Below are 19700 nucleotides of genomic sequence, written 5' to 3' on the forward strand. Positions count from 1 at the left end.
GCCTTAAATTCATATAATAAAGAATTCCAACTCTTAGTTCAATAAGTATAATAAATGGTATCTTAGCAGCCTGAAAATTCTTACAAACAATATGCATCAAAATCTTAAGCTTTGGCATGAACTCTATGACATCTATTGAATGAAGTATTTTGGGGTTGGTTTAGAAAGGAACTTGAGAGATTCCACTCAATAAGGCTTTAGTGGGCAGTTACTATGGGCCTGGAACTTTGCTAAGTTATGTGGTTCAGTGGCAGAATGCTCGCCTTCCATGCAGGAGACCCGGGTTCGATTCCTGGACCATGCACCCCCAAATACATGTGTGTGTGTGTATATATATATATATATACACATATATGCTCTCTACTTAAGGTAGGAATCAAACATAAAAGAAATCATTTCAATATAACATGATATGTGCATAATAGTTAAGAACAGAGTACACTGGAAATACAAAGGAAGGGCACTATGCCCAGAAAAAAAATTTGAAGAAAGATTCTTAGAGAATGGGAGATAGGAAAATCATGAAAAGTTAAGTGAGGCTAGTTAATAGGTCTAGAGGATAAGATTATTGGCATTCCAAACAAAAGGAATGGTATGAGCCAAGAAAAGTACAGTAAGAAATAATACAGTGTTTATTTCTATAAGAACAAAAAACATTCAGGAAAAAAAACAAGGAGTTTTTAGATAAAAGGCCAAAAAAGGCTGGAAAGATAGAAGATGGTAAGTTCATATATGACATAGATTTCATTCCACAGGAACAAGAAGTCAGTGACTGCATTTAAAATAGTAGAATGATGTGTAAGTATTTCCCTCTGGTTGCAAGGTGAATGATGGTGGCAACAGGTAAACCAAACAGGAGGTTATAATAATCCCAGGAAGAAATGATAGGGGCCTGAACCCCTGATGGAATAAAAGACAGAATGTTAACACCATAGCAATTTGTAGTTGCTTCCAAATGGAGGTGACAAAGAAAGAGGCAGGAATCATTCTAAGACTCCTAGTTTTCTCACAGGTAAAAAAAAAAAAAAAGTGGCTTTCTATGCCAAGTTAGAAAACACAAAAAGAACAGCTACTTGCTTATGGAATGTTCAAAAGAAAGAGTGGGCCTTTCCCACCTATCTGGGCCATTCATCTTACTATATTCTGTTTCCCTTATTTCAGTCTCTTCCTTAAAAAAATCAAACGCTGCTGATTCCCATAAGTACATGGAACCTTGAGTAGGACATGCAATTTTGTTGGTTTGTCCAGTGATGCCCCGATGAATCCCAGAGTGATTTGAACAGTGAATAAAAAAGTATTTGCAAAGTCCCCTTTGGGGAATGGTGAGAAAGGGGGAAAATTCAACTTCCTCAAGTTGAATTCTTGATATTCTCACAGGCAGTGCAGACAACCAAAGCTTGTGGGCTGAGCCCCCAACCACAGAGGATGGGTCAAGCCTGCTTGGGATTGAGCCTAGGGATCACCCCCAGGAGAGCCTCTTTTGTTGCTCAGATGTGGCCTCTCTCTCCAGCCAACACAACAAGCAAACTCACCACCCTCCCCCTGTCTGCGTGGGACATGACTCCCAGGGGTGTGGACCTTCTTGGCAACGTGGGGCAGAAATCTTGGAATGAGCTGAGACTCAGCATCAGGGGATTGAGAAAACCTTCTCGACCAAAAGGGGGAAGAGTGAAATGAAACAAAATAGAGTGTCAATGGCTGAGGGATTCCAAACAGAGTTGAGAGGTTATCCTGGGGGTCATTCTTACACATTAAATAGATATCACCTTGTTAGTCAAGATGTAGTGGAGAGGCTGGAGGGAACTACCTGAAAATGTAGAGCTGTGTTCCAGTAGCCATGTTTCTGGAGGATGATTGTATTTAGCATTCGCAATGTGACTGTGTGATTGTGCAAACCTTGTGTCTGATGCTCCTTTTATATACCTTATCAACAGACGAGTAAAACATATGGAATAAAGATGAATAATAGGGGGAACAAATGTTGAAATAAATTTAGACTGAGGTGCTGGTGATCAATGAGGGGAAGGAGTAAGGGGTATGGTACGTATGAATTTTTTTCTGCTTTCTTTTTATTTATTTTTCTGAGTGGATGCAAATGTTCCAGGAAATGATCATGATGATGAATATGCAACTATGTGTGATGATACTGTGAATTACTGATTACATAGAACGGAATGATCAAAAGTTAAGAATGTTTGCATTTGTTTGGTGGTTTTATTTGGTATCTTAAAAAAAAATTAAAAAATTAAAAAAAAAAAAAGCTGCTGATTATCTCAACACTTGGGTCTGATTTCCCTTAAAAGTAAAGATAAATATCAGTTGTCAAATGCTTCAGTGAAGACTAATTAAATCATTAGACCATCAAGGAATGTAGATTAGTCTACTATAGCCAACCAAAGTACCTCAATTATAATTAACATCCAAGAGATTCAAAATAAATGTACTAATTATGAGAACAAACTACAAGTTTCTTATCTTCAAATTAGAATGCCATACCTAAGTAATTCCAAAATGGCTGCTACTTTGTTACCTTTGAAACACACCTGCTTTCTGCCAAAATTAATATGCTGAACTTACCATATTACATTACAATGCATTTTTTAATTTTCACACAGCCAGGAGTCTTTTCTTCTTTGCTGATTTTTTTCAATCTGTATTGTCGGATCTCTCTCACCAATGTATAAAAAGCATCCTCCACTCTCTGCATTGTAAAACACAACTTCTTTAAAGTCTGTTTCACTGGTTAGCATGATTTATTGGGACAGCCATGTTCAAAAAGTCTGAAATTATGAGCTTTACCTGAGTTCTTTTTTTTTTTTAAAGACATCAGATTGTTTGAATGTATTAGGTTGAGGATGCAACTTTAAAATATGGACTAGAATCCTGGTTTGTTCTAAAAAGTCAGTTTTGTTTTTTAATGAAACTAGAATTTAAAGATTTCTTAATTTAGAATTAGGGGGAATTATGAAAAACCTAAATATATGTATTATATCTGTTTTCTCCAATTAATGCAATAATTCTAGTTAGCTAGTCAGGGAACTAAAGTTTAAACTGAAGATAGTTTTAACTTTTTTATTTCACTTGGGGAAAATAGGTGATTTATGTACTACTGATTCTCTCCCCCATTCTGCATGGGGGTTGGGGATAAAAATAGTACAGTTTTTGTTCAAAACAATACAAAAATCACCTCAAAATAAACTGTATCAGGAGACTGGAAACTAGTCAATAGAACTTTGGGCTTTTATAGATGGGTAACTAAATTATATAAACAAAAATCTGAAATGAGGGCTGTTTAGTATAGTATGTAAACATCATGAACTGTTTAAAATACACACACACACACAAATGGCAGCAATGCAGTAAGTATCCCTACCTGAAGTCCTAAAAATAATTTTTAAAATAGTATCCAATCTTACTAACCTTCAATTCTAATTCAAATATTCTAAAGGAACAAACAGGATTTCTCCTGTTTACATAAAACTAATGTAAGAAAGCTATGACCACAAACACAATCATATCTGGTGATATGAAGATCAACAGATTTTCGGTGTCTTTTCCAGCCCAGAAAATTAGGCAGTAGCCAAAGGAGAGAAAGTGCTTGGTTAAGTGGACTTCCAGCTTGTCCATTAAAACACCACCAAAGTAGAGTTTACAGCTAAAAAAGAAATGTGCAGAAATATTAATCTACATGTAGTGCCAACTAACTTGAAAGACACAAAATTTGTGTTCACATAATAAATGTGTTAAAAGGTGGTATATTTTGCTGAATGTGTAATTTTAAGCACTAAAATGTTTAATTTCTGTTGTTCTCATTTTAAGAATGAATTACATTGGGAATGGCCTATTTTAACTCTCTGGGATTAGTAACACCATCTTTCTAGTGAAACAAATGTGACAAAATGCACCCAGCACTTAAAAAAGTAATGTATGTCAAAAGTATGATTTGTAATTTTAAATTCAGTCAAGCACAGAGAATCAGCCCTTTAAGTGGTAACCTGAGTAAGCCAATAGCTAGGGCTTAATTTTTGCATGCACAAGTCATTCCCCACATCTATTTCCTAGAATTAAAACAAAAACAAGACACTGCCTCAATTCTATAGGGTATATTAATTTTTACAAATTCTAAGAGTATATTAAGAACTACTTCAGTATTGTTCAGTAATTTAACTTTAAAGTAAAACTTTGATATAAAAAATTCATAAAGTTAAGTTTCAATTGAGCATCAGGAATTTAATATGTTGATTAGGGTTATCTTAAGTTACATATACCACCCAAAGATTTTTATTTTTTTGTAATTTTTAATGGAATCAGTTTAATGAACTAGCTACCTAAGCCAGCTAGAAATAAAAAATTTCTAGCCATTTTCTGAAATCAGTAAGTTATGTTGGTACTTATTAGTACTCTACTTGTACTTATGTTGAGTTTATATTTGTCTTTAATTCTCAAAAGGGATTATTTTTATTCATAAATCCCTGAACAAAGATTATGTATTAGACATTTTCATTATTAAGCAAGATAAATATTTTACCCTTTTATAAAGTATGTGTTGGCATGTTCACAAGTGAGCTTCTTTCATTTGGAAAATCAATCATGAAGTTAAAAATATAGTGAGAAATAAAACAAACCAGGTAAAAGCTCATATTTTCTTAAATTTTGTAAGAATGTAAACTTTTTTCCTTTTTTTTAAAAAAAAGACATAAGGTCAATGTGAAATATAAAAACATATTATGAGGGAGGGAAAACAATATTTGTTCTCCACTAATTTAGCAGAAACAAATTGGCAATTTATTTCTAAAATCAATTTGAATGCATCTGCTTTTTAAGTGTAAGCATCCCCATCACCAGCAATGCAGAGAGAGAACTGGAAGCCAGTAATTAAGAAGAGATTACTACCCACCACCAAGAATTCAGTGTTAGGACCCTAGTGGTTAAGATAATTAGCACTGAGATAGTTCTTCCATGGTGACTTTTTCCATTTCTTATTTTTACTAATATGAAATTTAAATTAGATTTTAAAGAGCAAGCTATTTACCATATTTTCTCAGACTTAAATTAGTTCTTATTTCTTGATAATGTGCTTTAAAGAGAACACAAAAATGTTGTTATATATCCTTGTGTGCACCTTAAATCACTGCACTGGCTTTTATGTTAAGAAACTAAATATAGTATACACCTATGAAATAATGGTTTCATATTACAAAATTTAGAAGTAATTTTTAAAAATCAAGTATAGCCAAAGCAGGTATTTAATACCCATTGGGGCTACTAAGCTAAGCTCTTAACTGGCACTCAATGATAGATTCTTGAGAATATGGCTCATTGCACACAGACTCATTTTCAAATGCCACTTATTAAACTTCAAGAACAACTGAAAATATTTGTGTAGGAACAAAAGTGCACAAGTTTAAATATGGAAATATTTTTAAAACCAAGAGATCTGACAATATTTTCAGCCCTACTAATATCTGACAATATACTTGTGAAACTGTTAACAAATAGCATCATTTTATAATCTGGTGCCTATAATGCTTTCACTAAGAGATTTCATTTAAACAAGTATTTGTTCCTGATGAATGACTTAATATCTGCAAAACTTCTTGCAAATTCCTTCAAGGAATTAACACATCAAATGCCTCAACTATATATGATACATGAGTACCAGTCTTCTTAGGGTAGGGGAATGGGAGGAACAAAATATATTCTAAAAACCAACTTTGCTTCCTGGATTTCTCGAGAAAACTTACAAAAGGATAACCCATTTGGGGTATTAGTGAAATGAATCAATGCTACTTCTTGGGAAGCTATGTATGGTGCACAGCAAGTACTCAATAATTGTTTTATCTCATTGGTTTTTAACTCATAAAAGCTAAATTTCAAAATATTGATCTCATGTATACCAACTCAACTACTATTAAATATAGAAATATGGTACAAAAAGTGATGTTTTTTTTTTTTTGTTTTGCTTCGTTAAAATAATTTGATCAGAAACTTTCTTTAATGGAGATCTTCTAACAACTAATTTTAAGCAGCTAGAAATAAACAACAAAACCAGGAAATTAATCACTCAACATTTTTAAGTTCATAAAATTTTCACAATACGCTCAAATTGAGACCTACAGAAATTTTAAAAAGCTCAATCAGGAGTAGCAGATACTTCGATAATTATGCTCCTGTCATCATCTTTACTGAACCCTCCTCACAGTTTTTAGCAGAATGGAAAAGACACAGCTAATTCTTATGGTGTCAGTGTTTCACTTTCAAACAGCTTTTGCCAACACTGCCGTGCACTACCCAAAGGGGCCAGAAAAACCTGTCAATTACTACATGCCCAGATAAATGTGAAATAGGTAGCAGTCCTTATACATTAGAAACATCAGGACCACACAAAGCAAACAGCAGAAGATAAGAATGTCTTTGCCTTTTAAATGTGAACTAAAAGGATTGTAAAGAATATATAATTCACTATGTTCTGAAGGCCATGTAAAGGGCTTTTTAAAATTACAAAGTAATCAAATCAGTAAAATATATATTCTGCAATCCTTATCTTAAACAGTACTAGAATAAATTTCCTATTTCCCTTTCACAGAATAAATAATTTTTACTTTAAAATTACTATTGTCCTGTAAAATTCAAGCAAAAACTCTGACCTAACTTCTACCATCTAATTAAACACTGTAAAGTTCAGTAATCAGTAAACTATATCTCACAAGCCAAAAGCAGACATAGCCTATTTTGTACAGTCCACAAAGCTAAGAATGGTTTTTTGCCTTTTTCAGGGCTGTAAAAGAAGAATACACAAGAGATATTGCTTGTGGCCTGCAAAGCCTAAAAGATTTACTTATCTTGCCCTTAACAGAAAATGAATGCCAACCCTTGACATGTCTGTGAGAACCTCTAAGTGAAGGCTCTGTTCCTACTAATCTGAATATAATTCTTTTTCTATTTTAGGTTCATGATCAAGACCAAAAATTAGGCCATGAAACAAGTCGGTGCTGACAAAATACAAGGATATACACATTTATTTTGTTCAAATTACAAAAAAAAACTAATAGCAGATGGGCACCAAATAAAATACCCTGCAGACAGCAAGGCTTCAAAATTTATTCATGAAACTGGAAACTTAAAATTTATTAAAATTTACACATTTCACTTTATAATCTCTATAACTACTTGAAATAGCTCTTTAAAAGTCCTTTAAAAGCATGCAAATAGAGGACAGGCAATGGTGGCTCATTGGCAGAGTTCTCGCCTGCCATGCCAGAGACCCAGGTTAGATTCTGGAGCCTGCCCATGCAAATAGATTAATTTCAACAGATAAAGATGAATAAACTTTTTGAAAGAAAATTAACTTCTAAGCAAATCAACAAGTTCATTTAATAATAAAAATCAAAAATCAGAATTAAACATCCATATTATAGTTTAGCAACATAAACTGCATAGACATCAATAAAACAGGTACTAAATATAAGAAAGGTTAAATGCCAGAAATTTAAGAAGTACAAGTATTCTTCTGTATTATATTTATGATCCACATAAATGTCTACAGGCAAATTTCTTTAATCCATTTCCATATCACAGAATGTACATATACCTTCAAAAAAACCCAATGAGGCCACAAGGCATTATAAAATCTATTTTAAAAGGAAACCAGGTAGGGCAGGCCACAGTGGCTCAGTAGGCAGAGTTCTTGCCCGCCATACAGGAGACCTGGGTTTGATTCCTGGTGCCTGCCCATGTGAAAAACTAAATAAATAGAAGGAAAGGAAGCCAGGTAGTTTTCTGATTAATTATGATTGCTACAGTGTATTAAAGCATTAATATCAAATACCAAGAATCAATTACTACTTTTGAGGTAGTAATCAAACGAAATGGAAAGTAAACAGCTATTTTAGACTCCTGTCAAATGAGAAGTGGAGGTCTACGTTATGAGAATAACAAGACGCCCATCTGTCCTCCACTGCCATTCGACTTGGAATGATCCAGGCACCAAAATCACCATCACCTGGAGCCTGTTAGAAATGCAGAATATTACGTCCCAGCCCAGAAATACTGAATCGGAATCTGGATTTTAATAAGAAGCTCATTTCGATTCATATATATATTAAAGTATGACAAGCACTGCTCTTTGGAACACTTTATAACATGAAGCAAATTCACTTACATTTTTTTCTTTTTTCTGTAAACTATACATCAAAATATTCACTAGTTTAAAAAAGCCTTTTGAAAGTTATACATAGGGGCGTGCCATGGTTGCTCAGCAGGTAGAGTTTTCACCTGCCATGCCGGAGACCCGGGTTTGATTCCCGGTGCCTGCCCCCCCCCACACACACACACAAAAATTATAAATAGGTTAAAAAAAAAAAGTTATAAATAGGGCCACAGTTTGGCTCAGCAGGCAGAGTTCTCGCCTGCCTTGCCGGAGACCCAGGTTTGGTTTCCAGTGCCTGCCCATGTAAAAATAAAAAAGAAAAAGTTATAAGTAATGTAAGCATAGCAAAAAGTAAATGGCAGAATCTAGGTGGTAGGTTTTCAAGTATTTTCTGTAGAATTCTTTCAGTTTTATATCTGAAACGTTTCATAAGAAAATGTTGAGGGGGTATAATTATTACAATCATGATTTCTGAGCACCAACTCTTCTAACAAAAAGCAGAAAGACTGGTTAGTGAAGATGGTAAGGAGAAGACAAAAACCAAACCTCTTCCCAGCCTTTGGAACCTGGGAATGGATTTGAATGAAATCTTAATTCCTCTAAAATAAAGTGATGTAATTTATATTGTCTTTAACCTATAAAGCAGGTTTTAGTAAAACTACCACAGAACAAGATATTTATTTATACTATAATTTGTACTATAGAAAAATGGCCAAACTACAGAAATTCTGTTTTTTAATCCCCAAAGACTTAAAATACTGAAATTCATAATTTTGTTCACTATGTCCAAAATTTATACAATTGAGAAGAGGTACACATGATCTTCCATATGGGAAACAGACATACATATGAACTAAATGATAATTTATTTACTTATTTCTCTCTACAAAATTCAATAAAACTCCTAAAATACTGGTTTTGATATCTTTAACCTTGTAATAAGTTATTTATCAATTTTTAAACTCCCAGATGAAAGAAGTTAAATCCCACATATCCATTTTTGGGTTCATAAATAAATATAAACAGGAAAAGCCCAAACAAATGTTCATCTTCCAGGGATCAGAAATTGATCAATCTCTTAGTAAATAGGAACACTGTATTCCATTTTATAATTACATATTCCTTTCTAGCATTTTTCCCCTATATGTTAAACTTTTATTTCATACAAATGGGTCATATATCAACTGAAATTAATTTGTTTTGCCTAGAAAAGGTTATTTTTTAGATTAACTTATTTTTTAAAACAAAGTCAGGGTCATCCGGAATTAATTTTTATCAGAACAATGCAATACATGAATAACTTAAAATTTATATTTATTTCCTACATATTCTCTTGTTTTAATGAAAGCCTCTTCTAAAAATATACCCTTAAAAAATTCTGTAAAATCCAGTAAAATTTTTCAAATAAAACACATAACATGATGCTCTTAAAAGCACTTCTAAAACAGGAAACCCAAAATTTGTTCCCCAGTTCTTTACCTTTATGGAAACAGCAGTGAAAAATCCCCACATCTCTTGAATCCTGAATGTAAGATGTATTCAGAGTTGAAAAATTTTCAAATGTGGTAAGAAACCAAAGCCAAAAGTGGTATCAAAGATGCTGAGTTATGAAGTGATACTTTCTCATATCCTTAAGGGAATGTTTACTAAATAAATATTATTTTATCTTTTATTTTTTTTTTTTTTTTTTTTTTTTTTTTTTTTTTTTTTTTTTTTTAAAGGAAAGACAGAGAGAAGGAAGGAAGGATAGAAGGAAGGAAGGAAGGAAGAAAGGGAAACATCTTTAAACATTTTCTTGTTTTATTGTATTCTGTTTCTCCGTTTTTGTTACATGGGCTGGGGCCGGGAATCGAACCGAGGTCCTCCGGCATAGCAGGCAAGCACTTTGCCCGCTGAGCCACCGCGGCCCGCCCTATCTTTTATTTTAACATAATGGAGAGAAAAACTGATAAATCACATTAAATATAACAATTACGCTATCAAGTATGTACATTTATTAATGTTCTTGCCCCCAATGATGTTATTAGAATAAATATTAGTAAATTATGATGAATTATTAAATACAATTGATATATTCTCCAGAAAATAGTACTCTGTATGTGTTACAGTTTTACTTACCTGTCTTGTCTTTGCTGATGTTTCAATAAAAGGAATTCCATAACTTCTTGCTAAGTCCTGAGCCTGTTTTGTATCTACTGTTCTAGAAGGTAAGTCACATTTATTTCCTACTAGGACCATAGGTACATCTTCAGAATCTTTAACTCTTTTTATTTGTTCCCTGGGAAGGAAAAAAAATGTTACAGCAGAGGCATTAGTAAAATCTTACAAAACTTGCCACAACTTTTGTTTTATAAAATTTGGCTGAAACAGTTTCCACCATACCATATTTCCTTGTTTCTCTTCTAGAACTCTGAATTTTTTCTCTATCTTAAAGAGACCTTATGTATCCCTTAAAAGATCAAATACTAAAAATATAGTAAGACTACAATCTAATAGGTAGGTTCATATACAGTAGGTCACAATGATAAAAAATATTGAAAAATTCTAAATTGAAAAAGTGCTGTGCCTAATTAGAAAAATAATAATCTTAAAAAAATCACAGTATCTATATGTATATATGTTAAATATATGCATATAGTATTAAAAATATTTTTACAAGAATGTGATTACATCATTAACATAATTTTCCCATTCCTTTCTCAAAAAAAGAAAGAGAATCACATACTGAGAAATTGTGAGTTCCAAGTGGACAACATTGAAGTTACTAAGCTGTTTAATCTGTTAAAAGTCCTTCTACATATTGTTATTTTTCAATATAAGATCTGCATAAAGTCTAGATTTGGGGAAAAACTGTATTTCTTCACAATTTTAGATGCATTTTAAAGATGTAACATGGTAAGAAGGAGCCCAGCAGACAACAGAACTGACTCAAATTCCCAGTTCCTCTACTTATTAGCTAAGTAAATTTAGTAACTTATTTAACTTATTTACACCTACTTACTAGTCTATAAAAATACTACCACACATCCAAATGTCTTTTCCTCTATAACAGACTGCAGAATAAATATGATGTAATAAATGTTACTTAATTAACAAGTTTAAACCTCTTAATTAGGCTAGTTCACTATTACAGGACATAGCCAGTAAGTGGATATTTGCTTAATATGAAACAATATAAAATGTACTTAATACAATAATGATTATTTTAAAAAGAGTCAGTTTTACACAGATTTGCAAAATTCTTCAAAAAAAATATTACACCAACACTTCAATCTCTTACAACTTCAGTACTGTATTTTACTTTTAAAGTAACCTGGGTCAATGTTTACCCAATTCCAAGAAATTTTACACTAATTATACTTGATTATTTTCAAGGCTATTTCAGTAGCAATTACTTTTCACATACTATGTTTAAGGTTTTCATTTTTACAATGGGTCTAAAATGTTTAAAGCCCCACTTCTCTAGAGTAAGGTGATTGAGAGCACAGAGGTTTTAGAGTCAAACATGGTGTAGGTTTAATGCCAACCCTACCACTATCTATGCAATCAGGTGTAGGTTACTAGACTGCTCAAATCCTCAAAAACCTCATCTGTAAAATGGTGATAATATCTACCTCTCAAAAATTATTTAAAAATTTAAATTAGATAATATATGTACAGTGCTTAGCAAATACTCAATAAACAGAAACTACAATTCCTCCTCCATGTCAATTTATTATATTCAAACTTTAACCTGATACAGCGTTAATACATCTTATAATTTATGTTAAACAACTGATGATACCTGATTTCTGCAAGTGTGATGCTGCCCTTCTTTCATTCCAATATTACCCTTTTTAAGGTTGAAAAACTCAGATGTATTATGGAAACTGAACAGATTATACAATGGAGGTTTTTGCTGTTTTTCTATTCAGTTTAAGCTTGATACTTAAATTTCAATGTAATGATGTTAAATTTTAATGCTGCATGTTGTTCTTCAATAATGTATGTGATGGTAAAATACTAAATACTTGTATCAACAACTAAACATCTGAAATTAGAAAGGTCCCCAATTATTTTCCACTAGGGGTAAAGGTCTATTTTTATATTACATTTTATTATTGGGTTGACTAATTGAATCACTAAATTGCCATTTTTATAGACCATTTTTATTGACTACTGGCAGTTTCATATGATCTGTCCAAAATTAGCATATCTATTTAAAATACAGTTATTGTTACTTACCTCATTCCCCAACCTCTGTTAGGTTCCTACCCTTTCTTTGCCTCATCCTTCTACCAACTTTGGGTTATAGGTATTTTTTTTTTTTTAATTGTATGTACTTGTATAAAAACAATCTTAAATCCTTTTCTTGAACAAAACAGAATATAAATACATTATAGATCACTTCCTAACCTTCAGCTTTCCGAAGATTTTGGATGGTAGTATTGCTAAGTGATTAAGAGCATAAACTCTGGAGCGAGATAGCCTAGAAATGAATCCAGACTTGTCTCTTACCAGCTGTGTGACCTGAGGCAAATTACTTAAATACTCTGTCCTTTTTTCTTCATCTGGAAAGGGATAACAGAAGCTCCATCTTTTAAAGATCTTTTAAAATATTACATAAACTAATACATGTAAAAACTTAGAACCTTTCTTGAAATAAAGATAAGTGTTCAGTAAACTATAATTGCTGTTACCTAAATAGTAAATTCATGGCAAATCCTTTAATTCTATATTAGAGTGTATATGCTAATCTTTAATTTTAGTAGTTAAGAGAGTTTTAACTGACAATCTCTAAATGTCTTCTATTTAATCATATTCTTTTAAATATTAAATGTTCTATTTTACTAAAAAAAAAGTTTACTATTCTGCTACAGAGACTACTGTTGGAACATCAGTTCTTTAGCAGGGGGTCATATTAAAATTATCTAAAGACCTTTCTCAAAGTATCCATACCTTGGTCCTAATCCCAGATTAACTAAATCAGAATCTTCAAAAAGAGAGCCCTGGCATTAATACTTGAAAAAGACCCTCAGTAAAGACCGAACATATTAAAAGATAAAAGATTATTTGTTTTGAAACAATTCTGGCGTAAGTTAAATATCCTTTTTACTATTGTTACATGGCTTTTTATACAACCACTTTAAGTCATTTACTTCTAATGACCCACTAATCAACAAACTAACTACTGGGGATTTGCAATATTCCAAAAGTACCATAATCATATAAATCTTGAATATATTAATTTTCAAAACTAGCAAAACAATTTTCAACTTCAAAATTTTTCATTTGAAAATTAGCTCTCAATTTAAACCCACCTATAATGGTGAATATCTTCAAATGATTTAGTATTATTTATGGCAAATACACAAAGAAAGCCCTCCCCAGTCCTCATGTACTGGTCCCTCATTGCACTGTACTCCTCTTGACCTGCAGTGTCGAGAATATCCAAGAGACAGGTTTCTCCATCAATTACTACTTGTTTCCTGTAGGAATCCTAAGAAAGGAGAAACACAGTCTGAATTATTATAGTGCACCTTTTACTATTAAAAAGGTGTTATACAGAGATTCAACAATGTAAGTGCACACTGAAATAAAAAGGAAAGTCTCAAAGAGGCTATAAAAGAAAAAATTTTTATCAACTATTATTCAGTGTTATCAACTCTAGATGCATTATTCAGGCTGATTTAGATGACAAGAAAAGTCAACCAACTTACGAATGATCGTCATGTATTTTACTAACAGCCAAATGAATACATAAGAAAATGGTCAAAACTCATCCACTTCGAAAAACGTGGAACCAATATCTAACAGCCAGATGGATATTTTAAATTCTAAACTGCCTGATTGTTTTATCTGCAAATTCACTGAGGATTCTATTTAAAGAGCGAGAGAAAGAGGGGACTATATAACTCTAAGAGAGAGTAAAGACGGGGATGGTTAACTTCAACAGAATCTTGAGAGGAAAATCTAAATTTCCTTTGACTTCTGAGTGACATTTATGGCTAAAGGATTTCACACCATCTGCCAAAACAGGCCTAAAAAATGCAAAAAGGGAATGATGCTATTTGAAGTCATGGAGTAAGAGGCAGGTCTGATAATGGGTCTAAGTATAAACATAAGGACACAATTTCTTATTGTTCCACATGTGGGCTCTATTACTAAAGTATCCTTAGTTATGAATCACTTTATAGACCATCCTGTCATTAAAGAATGGTCATTAAAACTCATATTTTTGATAAAATGTTTGAAAAAATTCACAATGTAAGAGAATTCAAAGACACATATATAGCATGACCTCAATGAAATATATGTGTCTGTGTACATATTTAAAAACTGGTGGTATACACATCAAAATGTTAATAGTTTATATATTTGACGGAGGAAGGAAAGAGAGAATTCATCTCTTATCTTTTAAGCAGTTATCTTCCAAATTGTCTATAATAAATATTATTTCACCAGTAATAAAAAAGGATGGATATTTTAATTTATTTAAACAAGAAGCTCTTTAATAAAAGAGCTTGAGCATCTGGTTGACATTTTATTATTTTAACCTAATCCTCTACTCATAAGAACCCCTGTACATTAGAAATTGAAAACCAGTGCTTTTGAATTATAGTAAAAGAACAGGAAGTAGAGGGAGCAAAGGACTTGTCTTAAGAGTCAATCCGGGCAGGCCACAGTGGCTCAGCAGGCAAGGATGCTTGCCTGCCATGCCAAAGGACCCGGGTTCGATTCCCGGTGCCTGCCCATGTTAAAAAAAAAAAAAAGAGTCAATCCATCATACAGGTATGGCTATTGGAGCATGTAAAATGGACCATCTAAAGTGTTTTCCTTACCTACTGCTGTAAAGAACTTAGGAAAATAAGTTTCTTTATTTTTTAAATTTAAATTTTCCACCAATAATAAATAAAAGACTATTGTTTCAGAGCCACATAAGTCTATTTAATCATGAGGCAGGGTTTGGGATTACTCACCATCTGCCCACATATAATGCCTCCAAAATGTACCTCCATAATGTCCTATTTACAAAATTCCCAAACACTTAGGTTTAAAAAGTATACATTGTGCAATAATAGTAGTTTCTCCACATATTTCACAAGATGTTTTTATGATGAATTCTCTACCAAACGGACTGAAAAACTGGGTAAGCAGTCCCTGTTCACCTGTCTTTTCCTTTCCAGGTTTAAAAATATCAAAAGCAAGATTTTGAGTCACATTTAATAATTTTTAAAAAGTCATACAAACTGACTAGTAAACAATGCTTCGGGCTGGAAAGAATAGACTTATGTTAAAGATTATTTCCAAAGTTAATTTTAACTAAAATTCTTTCCATAAAAGCACAATTAGACATTACGGTTTATAAAAATGCAATGCAACTTGGTAAAAACTTGTGAATAAAAATGTTAAATAGCAAATTATAATCTGAAAATAACTGATAGGTTTGCAGACAAAGCAGAAAGCAAACAACAAAAAAGATACACTGATACTAAAGATATTGTTCTATCTCTAGGTTAACCATAAGAAAAAATATACATGGAGATAGAAAAAATATTATTCACCAACATAGACTCTTTCCCAAGATTAGGGGTGCTTAAGATACAGCAAACTACTACCTACAGGCCAAATCCCAGATGCCTGATTTTGTAGGGCTCATGAACAGTTTCACATTTTTAAATGGTTGTAAAATACAAAGAAGAACAAAAACAAAGAACATGTAACAAGGACCCTGAGACCAGCAATGCCTAAAAATGTTTACTGTCTGGCCTTTTTTTTTTTTTTTAAAGAAAAACATTCTCACCTTTGGTCTAAATAAAATACCTTTTCATAAATTTTAAGTATTCTCAATACATTAATTATTCCCTTTAAACTTAAAAAAAAATCACTATTCTGAAAAAGTCCAGGTTGTCAAAACCCAGCCAGTTTAAAACCACAGATACTACAATGAAACTAGTTAGTAATGGAACAAATATAACAATCAAGATTTTACATTTTTAATCAGTATTATTTCCAGCCTTCAAATAGAATAAACTTTTAGATCAGGTACAGAAGTTACTGATATCCTTAGGAAACTAAGATAAAATAAAGCTACTCAAATTAATTTAACACAACAAAATATTAAATGGAGGAAAGCTACGCCATGTATTCCCTTCTCCCCACCACCTGAAGTATCCATTTTTTTCATCCGCTGAAGCAGTAAGAAACTTTTCTAAATGAAAATGTATTATGCTGGCAAGAATAAATTGTAGTCGAAATGGAAACATTTCTGGAGAAACTATAAATAGGGCAATCCTTTTGGAAAGCAATCAGACGGTATCACTAAGAGCCCTATAAATGTCTTTGACACAGTAATGCCACTTCTGATAAAGGATGCTAAAGAAATACGTTTATTTTTTAAAAGATACAGTTGTAATAGGGATATACTTAACACAGCATCCTAAAATGTCTTACAAAGGAAAATAAAACAGGCATTTAATAATGTGTAATGAGTGTAATTGAATCACAATCCTACACCATTTATCTATCTTCAAACTACACCCAGAAACTAAGCCCCCACCAACACCACCATTACCAATGTCACTAGTCCATGTTACTATCTGGCTCCTGCAATATCCTGCAACTGTTTCCTAGCAGGTATACCTGCTGTCACTCTTATAATATATGCTCTACAGAGAGCAAGTCATCGTTTTTAATGTAGATGAGATCAGGTCACTCTCCTGCTCAGAGTCCTTCAACAGCATCCCATCGATCTTTTTTTTTTCACATGGGCAGGCACCGGGAATCGAACCCGGGACTCTGGCATAACAGGTGAGAACTCTTGTCACTGAGCCACCATTGCCCGCCCCCATTTATCTTTAAAGTTCAAAGGACTTATCAATGTCATTCTGTGATTCACTCTCAATACCTTCTTACTAATTTATAATTATATATTTGTTTGTTATATATTTAATTGTTTAAGTCTATACCTGCCACTGGCTTTAAATTCCATGATGGTAGTGCTCACGACTATATCCCCTGTGCAAAATAAATTTTGAACATATAAGTTAATCAGTATTCTCTTTTCTTTTTTTTCCAGGATTCTCTTTTGATTATTTAATGAATCCACTCAATGTAAGCATACACAGCACTAAAATATAAATTAATTTTTTTATTTCAACTATAAAACACACACACACAATAAACAGTTAATATAAATATAATTTGACAGATTTTCAACTGTCCACACTCTGTTCAAATTTCTAACCTACAGACATTGCATCTTCAAAGTGAATCCAGAGAACAAATTCCCCCACTAGTTATCAGTGTAATAGTTTATAAAGGTAGGTTTTTAAATCTCTCAATTTGTTTTTAAATATTTTTTCAAAGTTTTCTTATAAAAATAAGTCCAGCTTAAGATACTGTAAATTTTACTGAGACAAGAAAGTTGTAAATTTTATGATTACAACATATTAAGAGTATTTCAACAAATGTATTCAAGCAAGTTGTACACAGTATGGTATCTTTAAGGTAAAAGGATAATTTAAATGATACAGAGATTTTAAAATGTTCAGGAGAGGAGAGAACTCTTTCAAGTTTTGTATCATGAAAAAGAAAAAAACACATAAATCAAATGTGGCAAAATGTTTAAGATATGACAAAGCTGGCTAGTGCATGCACAACATTCATTGTATTATTTTTTTCCATGCAACATTAAGAATATACCTATTTCACCGCCACTTACTCAGAATGAATTTTATATTTTTTCTTATTGTTATAATATCAATTTATTTTAGGGCTAATAAAGTTATAAACATTTTTTCATATTTATTGCCATTACCCATGTCCTCTGCCCAGTTGGATTTTCACCTTTTTATGTACTGACATAATTTTTTTAAAAAGCATTTCCCAGTTTATTATTTTCCCCTTTAAATGTTTTTGAATGTATAAAACTTATCTGTTGACCTATTATTAGGATTTTGAAAGCTAAGGCTAAATCATTAAAACTAAGATAAACTCATTAGCCAAAATATCACTTTGTCATTTTTCTATTATAATTAATAGTAACTGAGTTACTTGGTATATACACTTTTTAACATACTCAACTTAGGCTCCCAATGGCTTCCAATTCAGGCAATAACCTTGACATGGGAAGACAGACTATAATAAACAAAAAACCTAAAGAAATTAGAAACTTCTATGCAATATAACCTTATTACTATTAATAAGGTTACATTATTAATAAGCCAACATTTACAGGGCCCTTACATGTCTAATACTGTGATAAGCATATTACAAGCATTATTTCATTTCCTCTTCATCTTCAGGTGTTGATGATTCTATCAGAAGCTCTTATAAATGTGAATAGCTGAAAATGCCAGCTAAAATATTATTTGAGGATTTATTTTTGAAATTTTTTGATAACGTTTTCTTAACACGTTAAGTATTATAAGTATTTTTCATGTACTGCTTTATGATGCCTAAAGGGAAAAAAAGGGGAAAACGAGATTTACTTTTATTTACTTAATGTGCTAATACTTTATGTCACTCTTTAAAAGATTCCATTATAGAATGCTATCAGTTATAAGCCATAATGCGTTGTTTTAGAAAGCTGATTTTCAAAGACAGCTAGAAACATGTGCAATAAAGGGGGATATTAGAATAATATAAGGGAAAAACAAGGAATTTGGAGCCTGTAGACACTGGTTTATTAGTTCATTCCCCAGATCACAGGAGCACTTACTGAAATTCTACTAAATGTCAGACTATGCCAGGGATTATATAATTTCTAATCTCAGGAAATTTGCTGTATCCTTTTATCCAGGATATGGACAAATGAGTAAAAAAATATGGGTAAATAAATAATAGGGGGGACAAAAGGTAAAATGAATTGGGTAGATGGAAATGACAAGTGGTCAATGACAGGGCAGGGTATGGTGTATGGTATATATGACTTTTTTCTTCTTTCTTTTTATTTCTTTTTCTGGAGTGATGCAAGTGTTCTAAAAAATGAACACGGAAAGAAAGAAAATTCAATTTCCCCATCTGGAGAAGGCCTGATATTCTTGCAAGCAGTGAGGACAACAAAACCAATAGGCTGAACCTTCAAACTTGGAGTTGGTTCATATGAACCCTCAAACTTGGGGTTTGTTCATATGTTCATATCATAGCCTAACCCACAAAGGACAGGCTAAGCCTACTTAAAATTAGACCTATTTGTTTATATGAAACTTAACCCCGCAAAGGATAGGCTAAGCCTACTTAAAATTAGGTGTAAGACTCACTCCAAGAGAACCTCTTTTGTTGCTCAAATGTGGCCTCTCTCTTTTAGCCAACATGATAAGCATACTCACTGCCTTCCCCCTCTCTACATCAGACATGACTCCCAGGGGTGTGGACCTTCCTGGCAATGTGGGACAGAAATCCTAGAATGAGCTGGGACTCAGCACCAAGGGACTGAGAAAACCTTCCCGACTGAAAGGGGGAAGAGAGAAATGAGACAAAATAAAGTGTCAATGGCTGAGAGATTCCAAACAGAGTCGAGAGGTTATCCTGGAGGTTATTCTTATGCATTAAATAGATATCACCTTTT

At 32.6% G+C, this 19700-nt stretch overlaps 1 protein-coding gene across 2 annotated transcripts in view; it reads right to left on the reverse strand.

Moving 5' to 3' along the window:
* The window catches only part of KRAS (KRAS proto-oncogene, GTPase), a 43522-nt gene that overhangs the window by 7622 nt on the left and 16200 nt on the right, over positions 1-19700 (reverse strand). Inside the window, exons 3-5 of one of the 2 annotated variants that reach the window (XM_077170330.1) lie at positions 13450-13628; positions 10268-10427; positions 2578-2701 (exon numbers count right to left, since the gene is read on the reverse strand). In XM_077170330.1, the coding sequence (XP_077026445.1) occupies positions 2582-2701; positions 10268-10427; positions 13450-13628 (459 nt within the window). In that variant the 3' untranslated portion in view covers positions 2578-2581. The remainder of the gene's footprint in view (positions 1-2577; positions 2702-10267; positions 10428-13449; positions 13629-19700) is intronic. The other variant, XM_077170329.1, reaches the window with a different exon arrangement.

Source organism: Tamandua tetradactyla, chromosome 7 (assembly GCF_023851605.1).
Source record: "Tamandua tetradactyla isolate mTamTet1 chromosome 7, mTamTet1.pri, whole genome shotgun sequence".
NCBI lineage: Eukaryota > Metazoa > Chordata > Mammalia > Pilosa > Myrmecophagidae > Tamandua > Tamandua tetradactyla.